The sequence below is a fragment of the Anneissia japonica genome, unplaced genomic scaffold (genome assembly GCF_011630105.1).
Source record: "Anneissia japonica isolate Jap-2015-1 unplaced genomic scaffold, ASM1163010v1 scaffold287810_len224585_cov203, whole genome shotgun sequence".
In the NCBI taxonomy this organism is placed as follows: domain Eukaryota; kingdom Metazoa; phylum Echinodermata; class Crinoidea; order Comatulida; family Comatulidae; genus Anneissia; species Anneissia japonica.
Genome location: NW_022734652.1, coordinates 176,178 through 191,815, shown reverse-complemented (window position 1 = coordinate 191,815; position 15,638 = coordinate 176,178). Strand labels below are relative to the sequence as shown.

Sequence of the window (15,638 nt, the reverse complement as noted above, 5' to 3'; positions counted from 1 at the left end):
CAGGGTCAATATGGGTGCTGAGTCGGGATCGAGATAGGTAGATTGAGATCGAGGTCACGCCAGGCGCGAGTCGGTGCAGATGCGGTCACATTACGAAAATCTCACCCGCGGTGAGTCAAGCCAGGCTTGAAACTCAGGGGTCAGGAGTGGGGCTTAGTGCAGGGGCAGATCCTGAGATGTCCAAAAAAGGTGGGAGCGGAATGATGCCAATCGAGATAACAATACCCTATGGGGTCCGGGGGCAGCCCCGCAAAATCTCTGAGTTTTAGATAGCCAAAAAATAACCTCTGAGGCCTTTTGAGCGATAATTTTTTTCTTTCCTTTTTCTTTCTTTCAGGGGCGGCCCCCCGTTTAATTCCGCCCCTGTAGTGGTCCATGACAATACAACATTTTGCATAAATTGTTTTGTCTTACCTCACAAAATACTTTGCGTGCCATTCCCTCATAGAACACACCAACGATGATTCTTGCATCTTCTCGCAGAAGATCTCCAACAGCGTTGTCAGGATCCGTCAAAAAACTTTGACGACTAACTATTTCAATATTTGCTTTTTTGGCTCTTTTTTCCAAATCTTCAATTGTCTATTATTAACAAAATGAGAAAACAATATATTTGAATATAGGCACACATCATGTAGTCTTCTCTGGTACAAGTCACCCAGGACAGTAATATTCTGTTTATGTTCTGATAGTCAAATTCAGTTCCATCTTATAATGTAGCCCCTCACAATCACCCAATTATTACTTTGAAAGATGACTTGCGACTACAGAACAGGATGAGATTACAGGTTAACTATTCATTTTTATATACCATAATAAAGTAAATCTTTAAGACATGTTTAGTGATATTACAGTGCTTGATTACAATACCCTACTGTACATCTGCATCATGCTAACAAAGCCTTCATCTGCTTCACATGGTATTCAGGTTCCTGAGACGAATTCCATAATATTGCAGGGGCTATTATACCCATTTAAATCAAAGAGTATAAATAGAACAAGAGAGCAAAGTCCCATTCGTAAAAACGTCATGCCTGTGTAGGACGCCAACTAACGGTTGTATATTCTTTTTATTACCCAGTGCAGCGCGGTAGAAGTACGCCCGCTATAAACTCAGTAAGCAGAAAACAAAAGTACAGTATCTTGTAGAGAACAGATAAACAGACAAACCTACCGTGCGCGGTGGAGTACTGGGTAATAAAACACATACAAGCGTTAGTTGGCGTCCTACACTAGCTGCGTAGAGCGTATCGTTTTTTTACGCTCTCAATGAGCGTTGTTGGCTCTCTTGTTCTATTTATACTCTTTGTTTAAATGTACAAGGTACCTCTTACAGGTGGCAGACATATCTTAACCCGGACTTTCTATAACTATGCTGCAGACACTACACGACCAAGACATTCATGTTTTTGAAATGTCCTGACACCCACCCTTCAGGATGCAAAACGGCAATCTTAAGTAAAGTGCTTTGCCCAAGGCAAATTCATACTTGGATTTGACTACTGACCTCAAAGTTGAACCTGCAAACGCTTCCCTAATCATTCCAATTTGTTGCAAAATTAATTTTTATTTTGTGAGTCAATATATCAGTAGTCTATTTTTAATGGCTAAAAATAAGTAAATCAAAGCAGGATGAATTAATAATAAATATTTCATAACACTTTCCTAACTTACTGAATACTAACATACAGTACATGATAAAAACATGGCACAAATGTCAGAAACAACGCACCTCCCTTCAATGAATTACAGGCAGACTTCCTAATTGGTTATGAACCAGTATACCAACCAATGTTTCTCAGTACTGCGGGTAGACACGTCCTGTTAATATTGGGTTTGTAAAAAATGAAGTCACTGAATAAGGCAGTGTGCAGTACACTTTCCACACATGTTGAGCTGCTAGCCCCTTTGTATTGAAAAGTTACAGCACTCAAAATGCTAAAGCTTTACAATAGCCTCTCAGATATCATAATTTTTTCTATCATATTTGTGTTGTTCCTCAAGGCACATTTCATTTTTGACATTCATTAGTGATGCTCCACAAGAAGCTGCAGGCAGTGAAACTCTTTCGCTTTGGGTGATATTTTAAATATGAATCATGAAAGATGCCAAAATGTGATCTCAAATGGAGTAATTATATAAAATTGCAAAGACTTGCCACATCATGACAGTAGCTTCTTGTCAAGTCCAATACCTTTCTCCTTCTTAGCATATCAATTTGAAAAATTCAAAAACTTTTAGATCCATGCTTTTTTCCATTATGGTAAGGAAACTTAGTACAATAACGAAATGAAATGAAATTACTGATGTAGACCCCACATGCCAGTATGTCCCAAGACCGCTATAATCCTCTTGGTGGGAGTCGGAAAGGAAAGAAAACAAAATTTAAAGTAATCAAAGAAATTTGAAAAAAAAAAAAACCCCTACTAAATCTGACCACATTCATATATGTATATGAATTACGCCGTGTGTGTGAACATACCCTAAGCCTCATACAGAGACTTGGTTTATAAAGCATCATTCCATCCTGCAAGTGGCAAGTGTACTTGGTGTTGGATGTGAAGAAAAAAAAAAAATTAAATAAACAATAAACTTCATTTGTGTGTGACAATGTCATGTTTAGTCAAGTGCTGCAAGTACAACATTCAAGTAATCTTTTCAGTCATGCAGGAAGCCTAACATGTTCATGATTGCATTACACGTACCCCATGAGTGGAATACATTAAGACATCGATCTTCATCTAATATTAAAGGTATTTTCTCATTTCAAAAATTAAGAGAGAAAATTTGCTAGGTAACATTGATAAATCCCAACTTAATCAGGAAGAAGTTAAGATGGGTTTTTGCTCAGTTTGATATATTCAGCGAAGGGCATTAAAATGAGTATTAATCATGTACCGTATACGTGTAGCTGCCTTTGATCCATGGTGAGTGATCCTAGTCATGTGGGTAATAGCCTTCTATAGATCTATGGACTGCAATTCACATAATTCAGAGACAAAATACAGAGGTCCCACGTTGGAAGAAGCCACTTCTGGGAACTCTGGTCTGGCTTCTTAAACACATTTAATATTAGTTTACAGCACATGTTGATAACCATCGGCACTGACTTTGGAAACATGCAAATATTATAAATATGCAGGAGGTGAATAATTTTCTAGGAGATTCTTGCTTGCTTGCAGGTGTTCGGGAGACTGTTGACTTGATTTCAGGGAAACCTTCGCAACTTGAGGAAGACCTGCGACCCCTGCTAAATATCAATCATGGATGAACTCATCACAGCATTTTTAAGTAAAAACCAAAAGCTCTAATCCATAGACGTGATGATTAAATAATATATGATATGATTGGATTTTACATCCATGTTGCCTGGGGCTGGAAAGCCTATAAATACAGAAATGTGAAAAACATTTTTTTTTTTTTTTTTTTGAAATTATATTCCACATTGTCTTTCAATTAGAATATTTTCAAACAATATGGTTTCATTTCTTGTAATAGACTGAAAACAGTAATTAAAGTAATTGCAAGTGTGCTACACAATTAAAGGAATTATGTTGAAATTTGCAAAAAAAGAGCAGCAGAGAGTCGGACATCGCAATTTCCTCCAGGGGATTTAAAGGTAAATCTATTGATATTCTACAATGCTATCAATAAGTCTACATAAACTCAACATGTAAATCACTATATGTTTTAATTATAACCTTCCATTAAAATAACAAGATTGTAATCCAAATAAATATAAAGACATTACAACATTTTTCAATCTATTTGATATTTTAGTATATGGTCATATTTTATCTGTCCATATATATTTATAACAGCAAGAAAATAACTCAGAATCTAAGTAAAACTGACCAATAGAAATGAAGTAAAGTAATGTAACAAGCCATTAAAACAGAGGTATAGTTACAAGGTAAGATTTATATCTTAAGCTAAACAGTTAATGGCAAAGTATAACAAACGATAATAAGTGGAACATGTGTCTTCCATTAATAAGTCTTCAGAGTTTTCATTTGAAAAAGGGGCAGCAATGAAAGTGATTGTTATATATTGTGTGTTTTACACAGCACTAAATACTATCAATAATTTCCTTTTTAGCAGTAAGACACAGATAGTCGAACTCGCCATAGATGCATAAACATGCTCAACTTTCTGCTCTACAAAGATGAAAACATCCCAACTATTACACCACAGATGATATCATAGCACGTCCTCATGGCAGCAGAATTATAATAACATGGTTCTTATATCAACAAGGTCCATGATTGAAATGTAGGAAATAAGGCTAAATATTGGTCTGCTCTATACACACCAGAACGTGTTCGTGTCCTTTGGTCTGAAAAACTTTAGAAATTAAAATCTTAAAAACATCATAGAACCTATAGTATTCTTCTTTTAAGCAAGTTCACAAAATCTTCTGATGGTAATTAAACTCTGATGTTGTGCTCTGTCCAATGTTTCTTGGGTAACCATATTCCTAGCTCCAAATTACATGGTGCAATTTCTTCACATCAAGCGAAATCAGGCAGCATTGCCTTCAGTCAGATATGGTTTTCCACATAATTAGTGCAAGTCACAAACCCCCTTTTTTTTAAAAGTCAACCTAACATTACTCTACATCGTCCATTAAATTGGATAAAAAACTGGCAGGTTACCTCTCTCTTATGAAATGCCTATAGGAAATACTGGGTGAAAAAAGCCACCAAAACTCTCTTTATTATCATATGTTATTTCTATTTCTATTATTTGATGAAATTGAACACATGACCTCAAGAAACTAGCCTGTATTCCAATGGTTTTTGCATTAGGAGATTTAATAGGAATGATGTTTTGCTCTAACTGACATGTTATCGTACTGAATGCTCAGTATGTTCCCAAATACTTCAAAATTTAATCACCAGCTTTATATTAGAATATGTACTGTGCTCCATTTAATCGGTTGCATAGAAGAAATGAAGTTTTGTTGTTCTAATGAAGAAGTCTTCATCATTATTTTCTATGATGCTGAATTTTGTCAAAAATCAAATAAAAAAAATCCAAAAAAAAAAAAATCAATGGAAATAAATTATTTTACCGAAGTGAAGACCTCTTGAGTTTCTTGAAGAACTGCAATTTTTTTCCAACCAAATTCTTGACACATTTTTATTCGAGCAGGGTTGTTGAGTGTAGCTGATGGATGTGTTCTGAAAAATGTTGGAAATCGCTTACGATTCGATAGAGCTGGTGAGCTGGATCCATATGATACCTGTTGACATAAAGATTAGAATATTATGAATGCCTCTGTTCAGCTTTAATTATAAACATTTTTATAAAACATAGACAAAACAGTGATTAACACTACCAGTATCAAGACTTTAAATATAACTGTGAGATTATCGCAGACAGTGTATCTTTTTAAGCAAAAGTATACTGAAATATAAACATTGAAAAAAATTCATCTGGTTTCTTGTCTCTATACAAATTTCCATTTGTGAAAGCAGCCAGAAATTAGCAGTGGCGGACCGTTAATGCAAGCAAGGTATACAGTGCATACCCTGGCTAAAACAAACAAATAAATGTATAGTAGCACAGTTTTTCCAATTTATTTAGCATTTATTATTCAGAATATCCTATATACCGTAAACCTTAACTTTTTGAGAGGATTGCTACAGTTCATTGGAATAGCAAAGTTAGAGCAATTTCAGTTTGAAGATGTTGGCGGATTGGCAGTGAAACATTATAGGTAAATTGTTACCTATATTTTATGGAATAACATAACAGTTAAAACTCACACAATTTTAACTTGGAACCAGATGAATTTATTCAACACAAAACATCCGCTTTTGATGTATATTTTAATGTCTGTAGTCTAAAAAAAACTGCAATAAAATCATTAAATATTTTTAAAGTAGTCTTTTATTGAAGGGAAAATTTTCATTTTGGTCTGCGAACACCACGGTTTTTGGTGTTTGATGACCTATAAGAGACTTGCACTAAATGTGGTCTTTAGATATTTCTATTTAGAGGTGAATTAAGAAACAATACATTAAATGTTTAGAATGAATTAATTTTTAGTTTTTTCCATCAAAACCACGGTGTCTAATTGGAAGGAGCAGCTAATGATAAAAGACAGGCATTAAACTGGACTGTAGAAAAGTGGTCTTTCATTGGAGGTAGTATTTAAATAGAGGGGTCTTTATTATTTTATTATGAAAATTTGGTAAACAATAAATGGAAAGGTTAGATAGCCACAAAATCATCATGACTGGTGGCAGCCTCCCCCTTACCTTGACTCAACCTGTAAACATTACCTTTAACCATTTTTAAATTTTGTAAATACTATACTAATTTATAGGTTTGCTACACATCTCAATTGAAGTATCTTGGTTCTGAGAACAACCGTTTGAATTGCATTGTCCCAACGTTTTGGTAATACTCTAACTGTCTTCAGGGACACATGGTGTACAAAACCTATTATTTATTTAGTTATTATACTAAATTATACTCTTTTCATACTTAATTATGGTCAACAAATATAATAACAGCACCAGCAAATAGATAATTTTAAAAACTTTTCCTGTACTATGTAATAATGAAAGAACCCCTCAAACTATCATAACTGTCATACTACAATGATCACATTCCAGACTAAGTACTATACAATAATACACGTAATATCAGGTGTTTTTAAAGTGAACAAACTTAAAATTCTAATCATGAATTGCTGTATTTTAAATTTAGATTATGTGCTTCTAATTATGCATTCAACAAACTAATTTAAACTTTTCAGAAATATGATTTGAATATAATTTATTCATAAGAGTCTGGGGCATTATACGTCTTGATGAGAGCTTAGAAGACTAATTATATGATAGGTAAATGCAGTCATAAGAGATCTTGTACAGTTTTTCCCTCCAAAGTAAATTTATTCATAAAATGCTCACTTTAGTAATCTTATTGAAAGAGAAAGAAAATTGTGTTTCATCAAATTTTACCAATATTAGGAATTAATTATATTTACTTTCTACCAATTTTCAATGTCTGATCCGACATATGCTGATGACCTTAAATTTATGGAATATTTCTAATACTGCTAGGAACAATATAATATGGATCTTGAAAAAAATGACCAGTAGGGATTCTAGATGAGGCCTGTATGTTTTATCACTGTTGGTTTTGAGAAATTAGTAAAAATAAAATTGTCAAAACCATGATATATAATAGTCATGTGATATGATTCCTTGCTGACAGAGGTACAGTATGTCACTTCAAGCTTCACTAGAAAAAAAAACCATCACAAATCATAACTACATGCTAGATTTTCAGGACAATTTTTTACCCAATTGGGTATGCCCTAGGCTGCTTCCATCCCCAGTCAGTTAAATTGTGCTATCTCTACTTTACACTTGTCTCCATCCATCATTTCATTATAGATTGAAACCAATACTGTGTATTATATGTAGACAATTATTACCTCCAAGAAAGGATATATATTCACTGCTGTCTTTCTGTCTGTCTGCAAGATTATGCAAAAACTAATGAATGGATAATCAGAAAATTTAGGAGAATGGTACATAATAATTAAAGAAAAGACATTTCAATTTTCAGAAGAAAGGTCAAGGTCATGGAAATTCAATTTTTTCCCCGTGAAAGAAAATAATGGATCATGAATTGTATTCATGCGGCCAGAGGTATGCTGCAGCGCTAAAGAAAATAATGCACCTGAATGTGACAGACGATTCCATGATTTCATTGAGGATATGCTGCAGCACTCAAGAAAATAATGTGCCTGAATATGATGGGCAATTCCATTAATTTCTTGAGGGTGTGCGGCAGCATTCAAGAAAATAAGGGAATTGCCTGTTGTATTCAGCACTCTATGGAGTGATGCACTCTAGGTTTATACTGTGCTTACAGTGCCACATAGCAAACCTGATTTGAATATTATGATTTCAATTCTCTCTTTATTATTTGGTAACTCAGGGGCGGGTCCAGGATTCAAAAGAGAGGGGTTCAAAATGTTTCCAAAAAACCCAAAAAGAAAGGGGGTCCGGGAAAATTTTCATTCCTAGATGGCCGGAAATGAGCTTCCCACCTTCTAAGGAGTCTTTTAAGACCTTTAAGTTCTTCAAAATATCAAAAGGTTTTACCCCTCTTAAAAAAAGGTCAGGTAATTTAATCTCATTTTTTAGGCCTATCATAGAGGGAAAAAAATCAAAGATAGACCTGAAGAACGCACTTTCGTACGGTACATAATTATTACGACGGCGAACCAAAATCAGTGTGTATAATTTATTTAAAAAACTAGTTGGGCTAAGCCTAGTTTGTCTGATCTTCCAACCTATGCCTGGGTAGGTTAGCATGCCTTTTGTAAGCCAGGACCCAGCTGTATTTTGTTACGCTTCTTCACAGGTGGGGGGGGGGTTTCATCCGAACCCCTTGAACCCCCTGGATCCGCCACTGCCACTGTACCTACTGCTATCTAATATTTAATTTAACATGATTTCCATTCTCTCATTATTATTTGGTACCTTATTGCTGTCAAATATTTAATGAGCTCCGGATGAACGATTCAGGACAGACTTTCTGACTTCTGCATATTGTTGTTATATTCAGGCACAGGGACTGCTCTAGTTTAACCATGATTTTAGATGATTTTATGAGCAAAGTGTAATATGGTAGTAGTAATAACAACCTTGCTTTAAAGGCTATAGAACCTAATTTAGCCATAGGGGAGATGCCGAAACAGGGAAAAATGTTGTCTAGTTGTGGGTCTGCAATGGCTTCATCAAGCTTAAAATGCATTTGTAACTCTTAAAATGAATGTGTTATTAGATCAGTAAGGTGACACTTTCTGTTTCACTATATAGGATCTTCACCTTTAGTTTAAATGGTTAGGATACAAACTGTGGAATATTGCCCAACATTGCTTTCACGATAAAGCAATTCTGAGAGTTTATTGCAGGAGAAAATTTATTTTTAAGAGGTAGAGTTAAGAGAACTAAAAGGGTAAAAGCCTTGCAGATCAACAATTAATGCTATTCTACACTAATGTTCTAATGAAATGGTTACAAGGATCAAACGATATCCACACAAAAAAAGAAGAAAACAAGTCATTTAGAGGAAATGTGCAACTTGTAGCAACATGTTATATGTAATAAATAGCAAATATTTTGCGCTGTTTTCATTAGAGTAATGTTGTAAAAGTAAGTGCTGCAAAATTGACATATTCCTATAAAATCCCTACTTCAGAATGATAATTATCATCATTTATACTTATAATATAAAGCACTTCACGACTAGAAATCATATGCACAACTGAAAAGAAATGAAAAATGATGGATTTTAATTTTAGATTAGGAGATTAGGACATTTGGAAACGGCTCAAGGAGAGTAATGATTCAATGTACATTCAAATTAACTTGAAGATTGAAAAACCCAGTGACAGAATCCATTAGGTTTGAGTTATTGTTGCAATATTTAACAGTGTACAAACACATGGTACAAACACTAGAAATTAAACCAAGCAGAACATGAACCCATGGATTAATTTCACATTACAATGTAGATATCATATTGTAAAAGGATTGCTTTTAATTACATCATGTACCATGTGTGGATCGTCTGTAACATGCAAATTTGTTACTGAAATGAAGCTGCTCAATGTTAGTATGAATGAACCAGTCCATAAAACAGTATTATTTAGAAGATTTACCCTACAGTTGGCTCTGTTTTAGCAGCTAGATGCAGTACCATAAAGAGAATAAAGAGCAGCAAAAAGTGGATTTCCGACAGTGAAATAGCCTGGAGGTCGTCTTATATGCCCAACATGTCATCTGAATATCTCTCAAACTTGGGGTCGTCTTGTACGCAGATCGCCAATTTACGCAAGAATGTACGGTACTATTTGTTGACTCTTAAAGCAGTGCATATGATCCCCTTGTGCATGAGCACCCATCACAGTCCATAATATCAAAGTTATAAAGTTTTGGGTGGTTCATGTGAGCTTTAGTGAGTCAAGATTTGAATTGATTAACAGACTTCGCTATTTCAACAGACCTTCGCAAAGCCGATGTTCGTGTGATTGTGTGTTTCTTTACTTATCAGGTGCTTGGTGCTTGCAGCGGTACGGCAAACCTGCTCATGGCTGACGCTGTGCATCTTTGTATCTAACATGTAGTGTGGTGGACCTTTCCCATTTGACCTTATCTCTCCTGTTATACTGCTACTTAATAGGTCAGCTTTTGCTAACAGAACCAGAACCAGAAAACATAATGTTGTTTGACATTTAGTCTATCATTTTAGTATGAACTCACTGTTATATTTTTGAATTTTGAAATTAATTTCCATTTTAGAGAATTGTTTGCAATGTGTATTTTAATAGTAATGTTGAGTGTTTTTATATATTCCGCTGTGTAATTTATTTGTTTTTATTATCTAATGTCATATTCAACAATAAAAGTTATCTTTCTGTGTACTGCATATTGACATGTTTTGCATTACATTACATCAGGGAGTTGATTACATCATGTTGATTTTGGCAATTTAACAAATGAAATTACTTTCCATTTTAGAGGATTGTTTGCAATGTGTATTTTAATAGTAATGTTGAGTGTTTTTATATATTCCGCTGTGTAATTTATTTGTTTTTATTATCTAATGTCATATTCAACAATAAAAGTTATCCTTCTGTGTACTGCATATTGACATGTTTTGCATTACATTACATCAGGGAGTTGATTACATCATGTTGATTTTGGCAATTTAACAAATGTATTAAATGTTAGTTAACCAATCAATGAGAGAAAAACATATCGCTATTGCGCTACCATCGTCACTGTCATGGCTGTGATTTACAACTGTCTTCGCTGCTGCTAAATAATAATATTGAATGGGAAAAAACGAAAAAACATGAGTAATAGATGACTAATGATTTTACAAGTATAATCTAAAATTCTTATGGATGATTTAACTTATGAATATTATACGTAGACAAAAACAATTGAAAACAGGATGAGACGCACAAATACATTTCATATGCTGATGTTTGGCTCGGCCATTGACCAACGCAGTAAAGCAAAATGCATGGTCACCATTAAGGTTCTCATAAATTCCAGGCAAAGCTTAAAGATTCAACGGCAGCATATCATACTTATTATCTTAATGGAGATTTTCAAATCACACAAATCACTTTGCTCTTGGGACTGATAAGTCCAAATTTTATATTTGCCAGAGAAATACTTGTAAAGCAAACTATCTTGTAAACTTGTACATTATATATATTGTAACGGAGTACATATTCAGCTGGTTCATTTCATTGATGATTTTACATTGTAACGTAGGCCAGTGTGTGTTTATTGTGACCAAAACAAACATGGCTGATTGGTCAGTTTAGCAACAACATTTGCGTTAATAATAATCTATATTAAACTTCGAAAATTAACATAGGCCAGAGTGTGTTAATTGAGACCAAAACAAACATGGCTGATTGGTCAGTTTAGCAACAACATTTGCATTAATATAATCTATATTAAATTTCAGAAAATAATTATAATCTTTACCCACATAAAGTAAAAAAATACCGTAACTGTAGGCTAACAGATTTCAAAAAGTGCATGAGAATTTTTTTTTTTTACAAAAAACCCACCCTGCCACAAGCTAAAGCAACATGATGATGTTGGCGTGTATCGAGGTAACTATGCACCCATTTAATTTTGTCGAGCATTTATCAGTTTTCTATTCATCTGGTTGTCTTTGTTAAGTAGGATTGTACCGCTGCGCTGGCAGGAGTGGTTTAACGAAAAACGGCCAATGTCTTATGAATATGATTATAGCTATTGTTGCTTTTACAACATACAGTAGGCCTACTTGCAGCTTTAATCTGGTAATTATACAAGGCCATGGCATCTTCATCAGTAATGTCACAGAAGCTACATACATATACATAACATATACATTATATAGACTACAGTTGTTGCTGGCATAATAAATTTACCAAAAACCTTTCTGGTCTTACAGCACATTTACCAGTGAAAGGTCCTGGGTTGAAGTGCAGGTGAGATTGAATATTCTTCTTCTACTACTACACATTTAATAAACATAATAATTATTTATGCATTCTCCAGCTTGCTGTTTCTGGTCTATTCCCATAAGCAATAAACATAATAGATGGGTCGTATAGTGGAATGAATCTGAACCAGTTGAATGGGATTTTGATGGTAGTTGTAAGCCTGTAAGCTGTTGAACATAACAATTTTAGAGGGAACAAATTTCAGTTTATTAGCGTATTATTGGACGATGACCCACAGGAACCATTCCATTTGGACAAGAAATACATTTACAATGCTGTCCTTATCTTAGCAATGCTCATTCAGTATATTATATTATGTACAATGTTGTCCATGTTCTATGATGTTTGCCAAATAAAAAATAAGTATGCAATTACCAACTAATAAGAGAACATTGTCAGTAGAAACAGTAGGGGGGGGGGGGCCCGATGCTGTGACGAGGGGTCAGATTTCCCAGACGAAAGCAAAGGGGGCGTGGTCGAGCTTCAATTGAAAGGTATAAAAAGTGGTCCTGGGGCAAAGCCCCCGAAAATTTTGACAACTTAGGGGTTTCAAAGGCTTATTTAATCATCTATTTATCGTCTTATTTATAGTCTACTAATATGTAGAAAATACATATAATTTTTTTTCTCCCCAACAAATTTTGCTTTTTATCCCCGACCTGGGGGCCAGCTCTCCCTTTTTCCCGTTCCTTTGTTTGAGCCACCTAGGTAGAGATTCGGGAACATGACAGAGTGGTGATGGATGAATGACCCCTGGGAGATCTTGTACTTGTTACCTCTGCCAACGAAATTGGCAGGAGGTTATGTTTTCACCTGGTTTTTTATTTAGCTACTTATTTGTCTGTCGGTATATTTGTTGTGAACAGCCTACAGTCCATATTCTTTATCAGAAATTCACCAAACTTGGCCACAATGTTCCTTTACCAAAGATCTAGAGCTGATTAAATTTTGAAGGATCAAGGTCAAAGGTCAAGGTCACAATCAACTTTTTTTTAACTTTTGTCTACAGCCCATAGTTTAAGTCACAAACTTGCCAACCTTGGTCACAATGTTCCATGACCAAAGATCTCAAAGCATTTGAAGGTTGAAGGATAAGGGTTAGAGGTCATGGTCACAATCAACAAAAAACGATATTTTGAAATAGTTTTTATAAAAAATTTGTCAAACTTGGTCACAATGTTCCTTTACCAAAGATCTGGAAGACTAAATTTTTAAGGTGAAGGGTCAAAGGTCAAGAACACAATGATTGAAAACCTTGTATAAATGTTTGCCGTATAGACATGTGTGACATGTGCTAATACAGGCTTGCCAGTAAAGTGTAAACAAACATGACCATAATCTTCAAAGTGATATATGTGAAAACAGTTTGGTGTAGTGTTTAGAAGTGTGTTTCCCACGCTACCAGCCTCGGGTTAAAATCCCAAGGAATCTATATTTTTTTTTTATGTGGACAATATAGATAGTGGTGTTACCTTCAAAATCTTATACTGAGGAGAATTTATATGCGGGAAAATTTATACTGAGAATTATGATGTGGGCGGAGGTATGCTCTCTCCGAGTGCCCTCTTCTAGTTTTTGCCTGTTTTTCCTCACTTGTTAGGTTGGTATTTAATAAATAAGCAATTAGTAGAGCTCTGCATAGTACATTATAGGAAAATTATTATACGAAGGTTAGATTTAATGCTTGAAAAAACTTCCTGAGGGCCTGCAAAACTGAAGGAAATTTTTGAATGCACTAAATCTAACCTAAGTATAATAATTTTCCATTAGTGTACGATGCATGCTCTACTAATTGCTTTATAAAGTCAATCGCTGTCTTTTAATTTTAGTTTTTGATAACCAACTATTGTAACAGTCATCAGTTGCTATAGTGATATGATCAGTATACGTGTGCGTATTTACATTTAGCTGTACGTATGCTGACTTTTGCTCCTGCAGTACACGTTTAATTAACTACAAATCAGCAGTACAGTACAGATAGGATGAATAACTATTGTAATTTATATTGTGTTAGAAAGATGCTATTTTGAATGCTATTTTGATAGACTTTCGTCAAATAAATAAACATTTCAGCATTCGAGAGAAAATACAGTCACTGACCTTTTTGGTCGGTGCATGCAGACAGGTAAAATCGTGCGATGATTTCATAAAAAGGCTACGGCCTAGTAGTAGGAGGTGGCCTGGGCGGTGTCCTGCCTGGCCGTAGGCCTACACCTAAATTCGTTCCTTGAGTCTTTAAAATAGGTCTAGAATATTCCTATTAAATGTTAAGTTTGTTGTGTTCATGAGGGTCCATTGATTCAATGAATTCCTTAATTGTTCATACTTAATATTGAATTTGAAATAACTTTCTTCGGGTTCTAATTAAGCTTGTTTTACGAAAGAAATTTTCAATGACAATTCAATTTTCATCACAGTGCACGATGTCTTCGCGGTAACGAAAAAATGAAGAATTTTGGGAAAATTTTGATTTCTAGATGGCGGGAAATGACCTTTCTCGACTTTTAAGCTAGGTTTCTAATGACTTTGTTCTTCAAAATTCAAGGTTTCCAAAGAATAGGGGGGTGGGGGGCCCTCCCCCGGGAAAATTTTGATATCTAGAAGGCGGAAAATGAGTTTTCCCGACTTCCGAGGTGTCTTTTAATTACTTTTAAGTTCTTCAAAATTCAAGGTTTTCCCCTCTTGAAAACAGTCAGGTAAATTTATCCCTGTTATTACAGTAGATAAGCCTTATGTGTGTATACATACATAAAAAAAAATGAGTAGGCCTAATTGCATACGATTTTTTTCCATTAATCCATAAATCCCCAAAAGAAAGGGGGGTCCAGGGGTTCTCCCCCGTAAATATTTTGATTCCTAGAAGGCGGGAAATGAGTTTTCCCGACTTCTGAGGTGTCTTGTAAGTTCTTTAAAATTCAAGGTTTTCTCCTCTTGAAAACAGTCAGGTAAATTTATCGCATTGTTATTACAGTAGATAGGCCTTATGTGTATATACATACATAAAAAAGAAATGAGTAGTTGCATACAATTTTTTTCCATGAATCCATAAATCCCAAAAAGAAAAGGGGGTTCTTCCCCAGGAAAATTTTGATTCTTAGAAGGCGGGAAATGGGTTTTCCCGACTTCTGAGGTGTCTTAATTACTTTTAAGTTCTTTAAAATTCAAGGTTTTCCCCTCTTGAAAACGGTCAGGTAAATTTATCCTATTATTATTACAGTACATAGGCCTTATGTGTGTATACATACATAAAAAAAATTGAGTAGTTGCATACGATTTTTTTTCCATGAATCCATAAATCCCAAAAAGGGAAGGGGGTCCGGAAATTAGCTTTCCCGACTTTTGAGGTGTCTTTTAACTACTTTAAGTTCTTCAAAAGTCAAGGTTTTCCCCTCTTGAAAATTATTTTAATGAATCAATGAACCCAAAGAGAAAATGGAGGTTCGGGTTCTTCCCGGGGTTAATTTCTAAATGGTGGGAAATGAGCTTTCCCGACTTCTGAAGTACCGTATCTTATAGCGATTTTAATTTAAGTTCTTCAAAACGGTCAGGTAATTTTTTCCCAATCCCAAAAAGAAAGGGGGTCGGGGGG

At 34.8% G+C, this 15,638-nt stretch overlaps 1 protein-coding gene across 1 annotated transcript in view; it reads right to left on the bottom strand.

The window, feature by feature from the left end:
• The window catches only part of LOC117116433 (gamma-aminobutyric acid type B receptor subunit 1-like), a 68,383-nt gene that overhangs the window by 26,326 nt on the left and 26,419 nt on the right, over window positions 1-15,638 (bottom strand). Inside the window, exons 3-4 of the mRNA XM_033260470.1 lie at window positions 5,075-5,245; window positions 415-582 (exon numbers count right to left, since the gene is read on the bottom strand). Coding sequence (XP_033116361.1) covers window positions 415-582; window positions 5,075-5,245 — 339 coding nt within the window. The remainder of the gene's footprint in view (window positions 1-414; window positions 583-5,074; window positions 5,246-15,638) is intronic.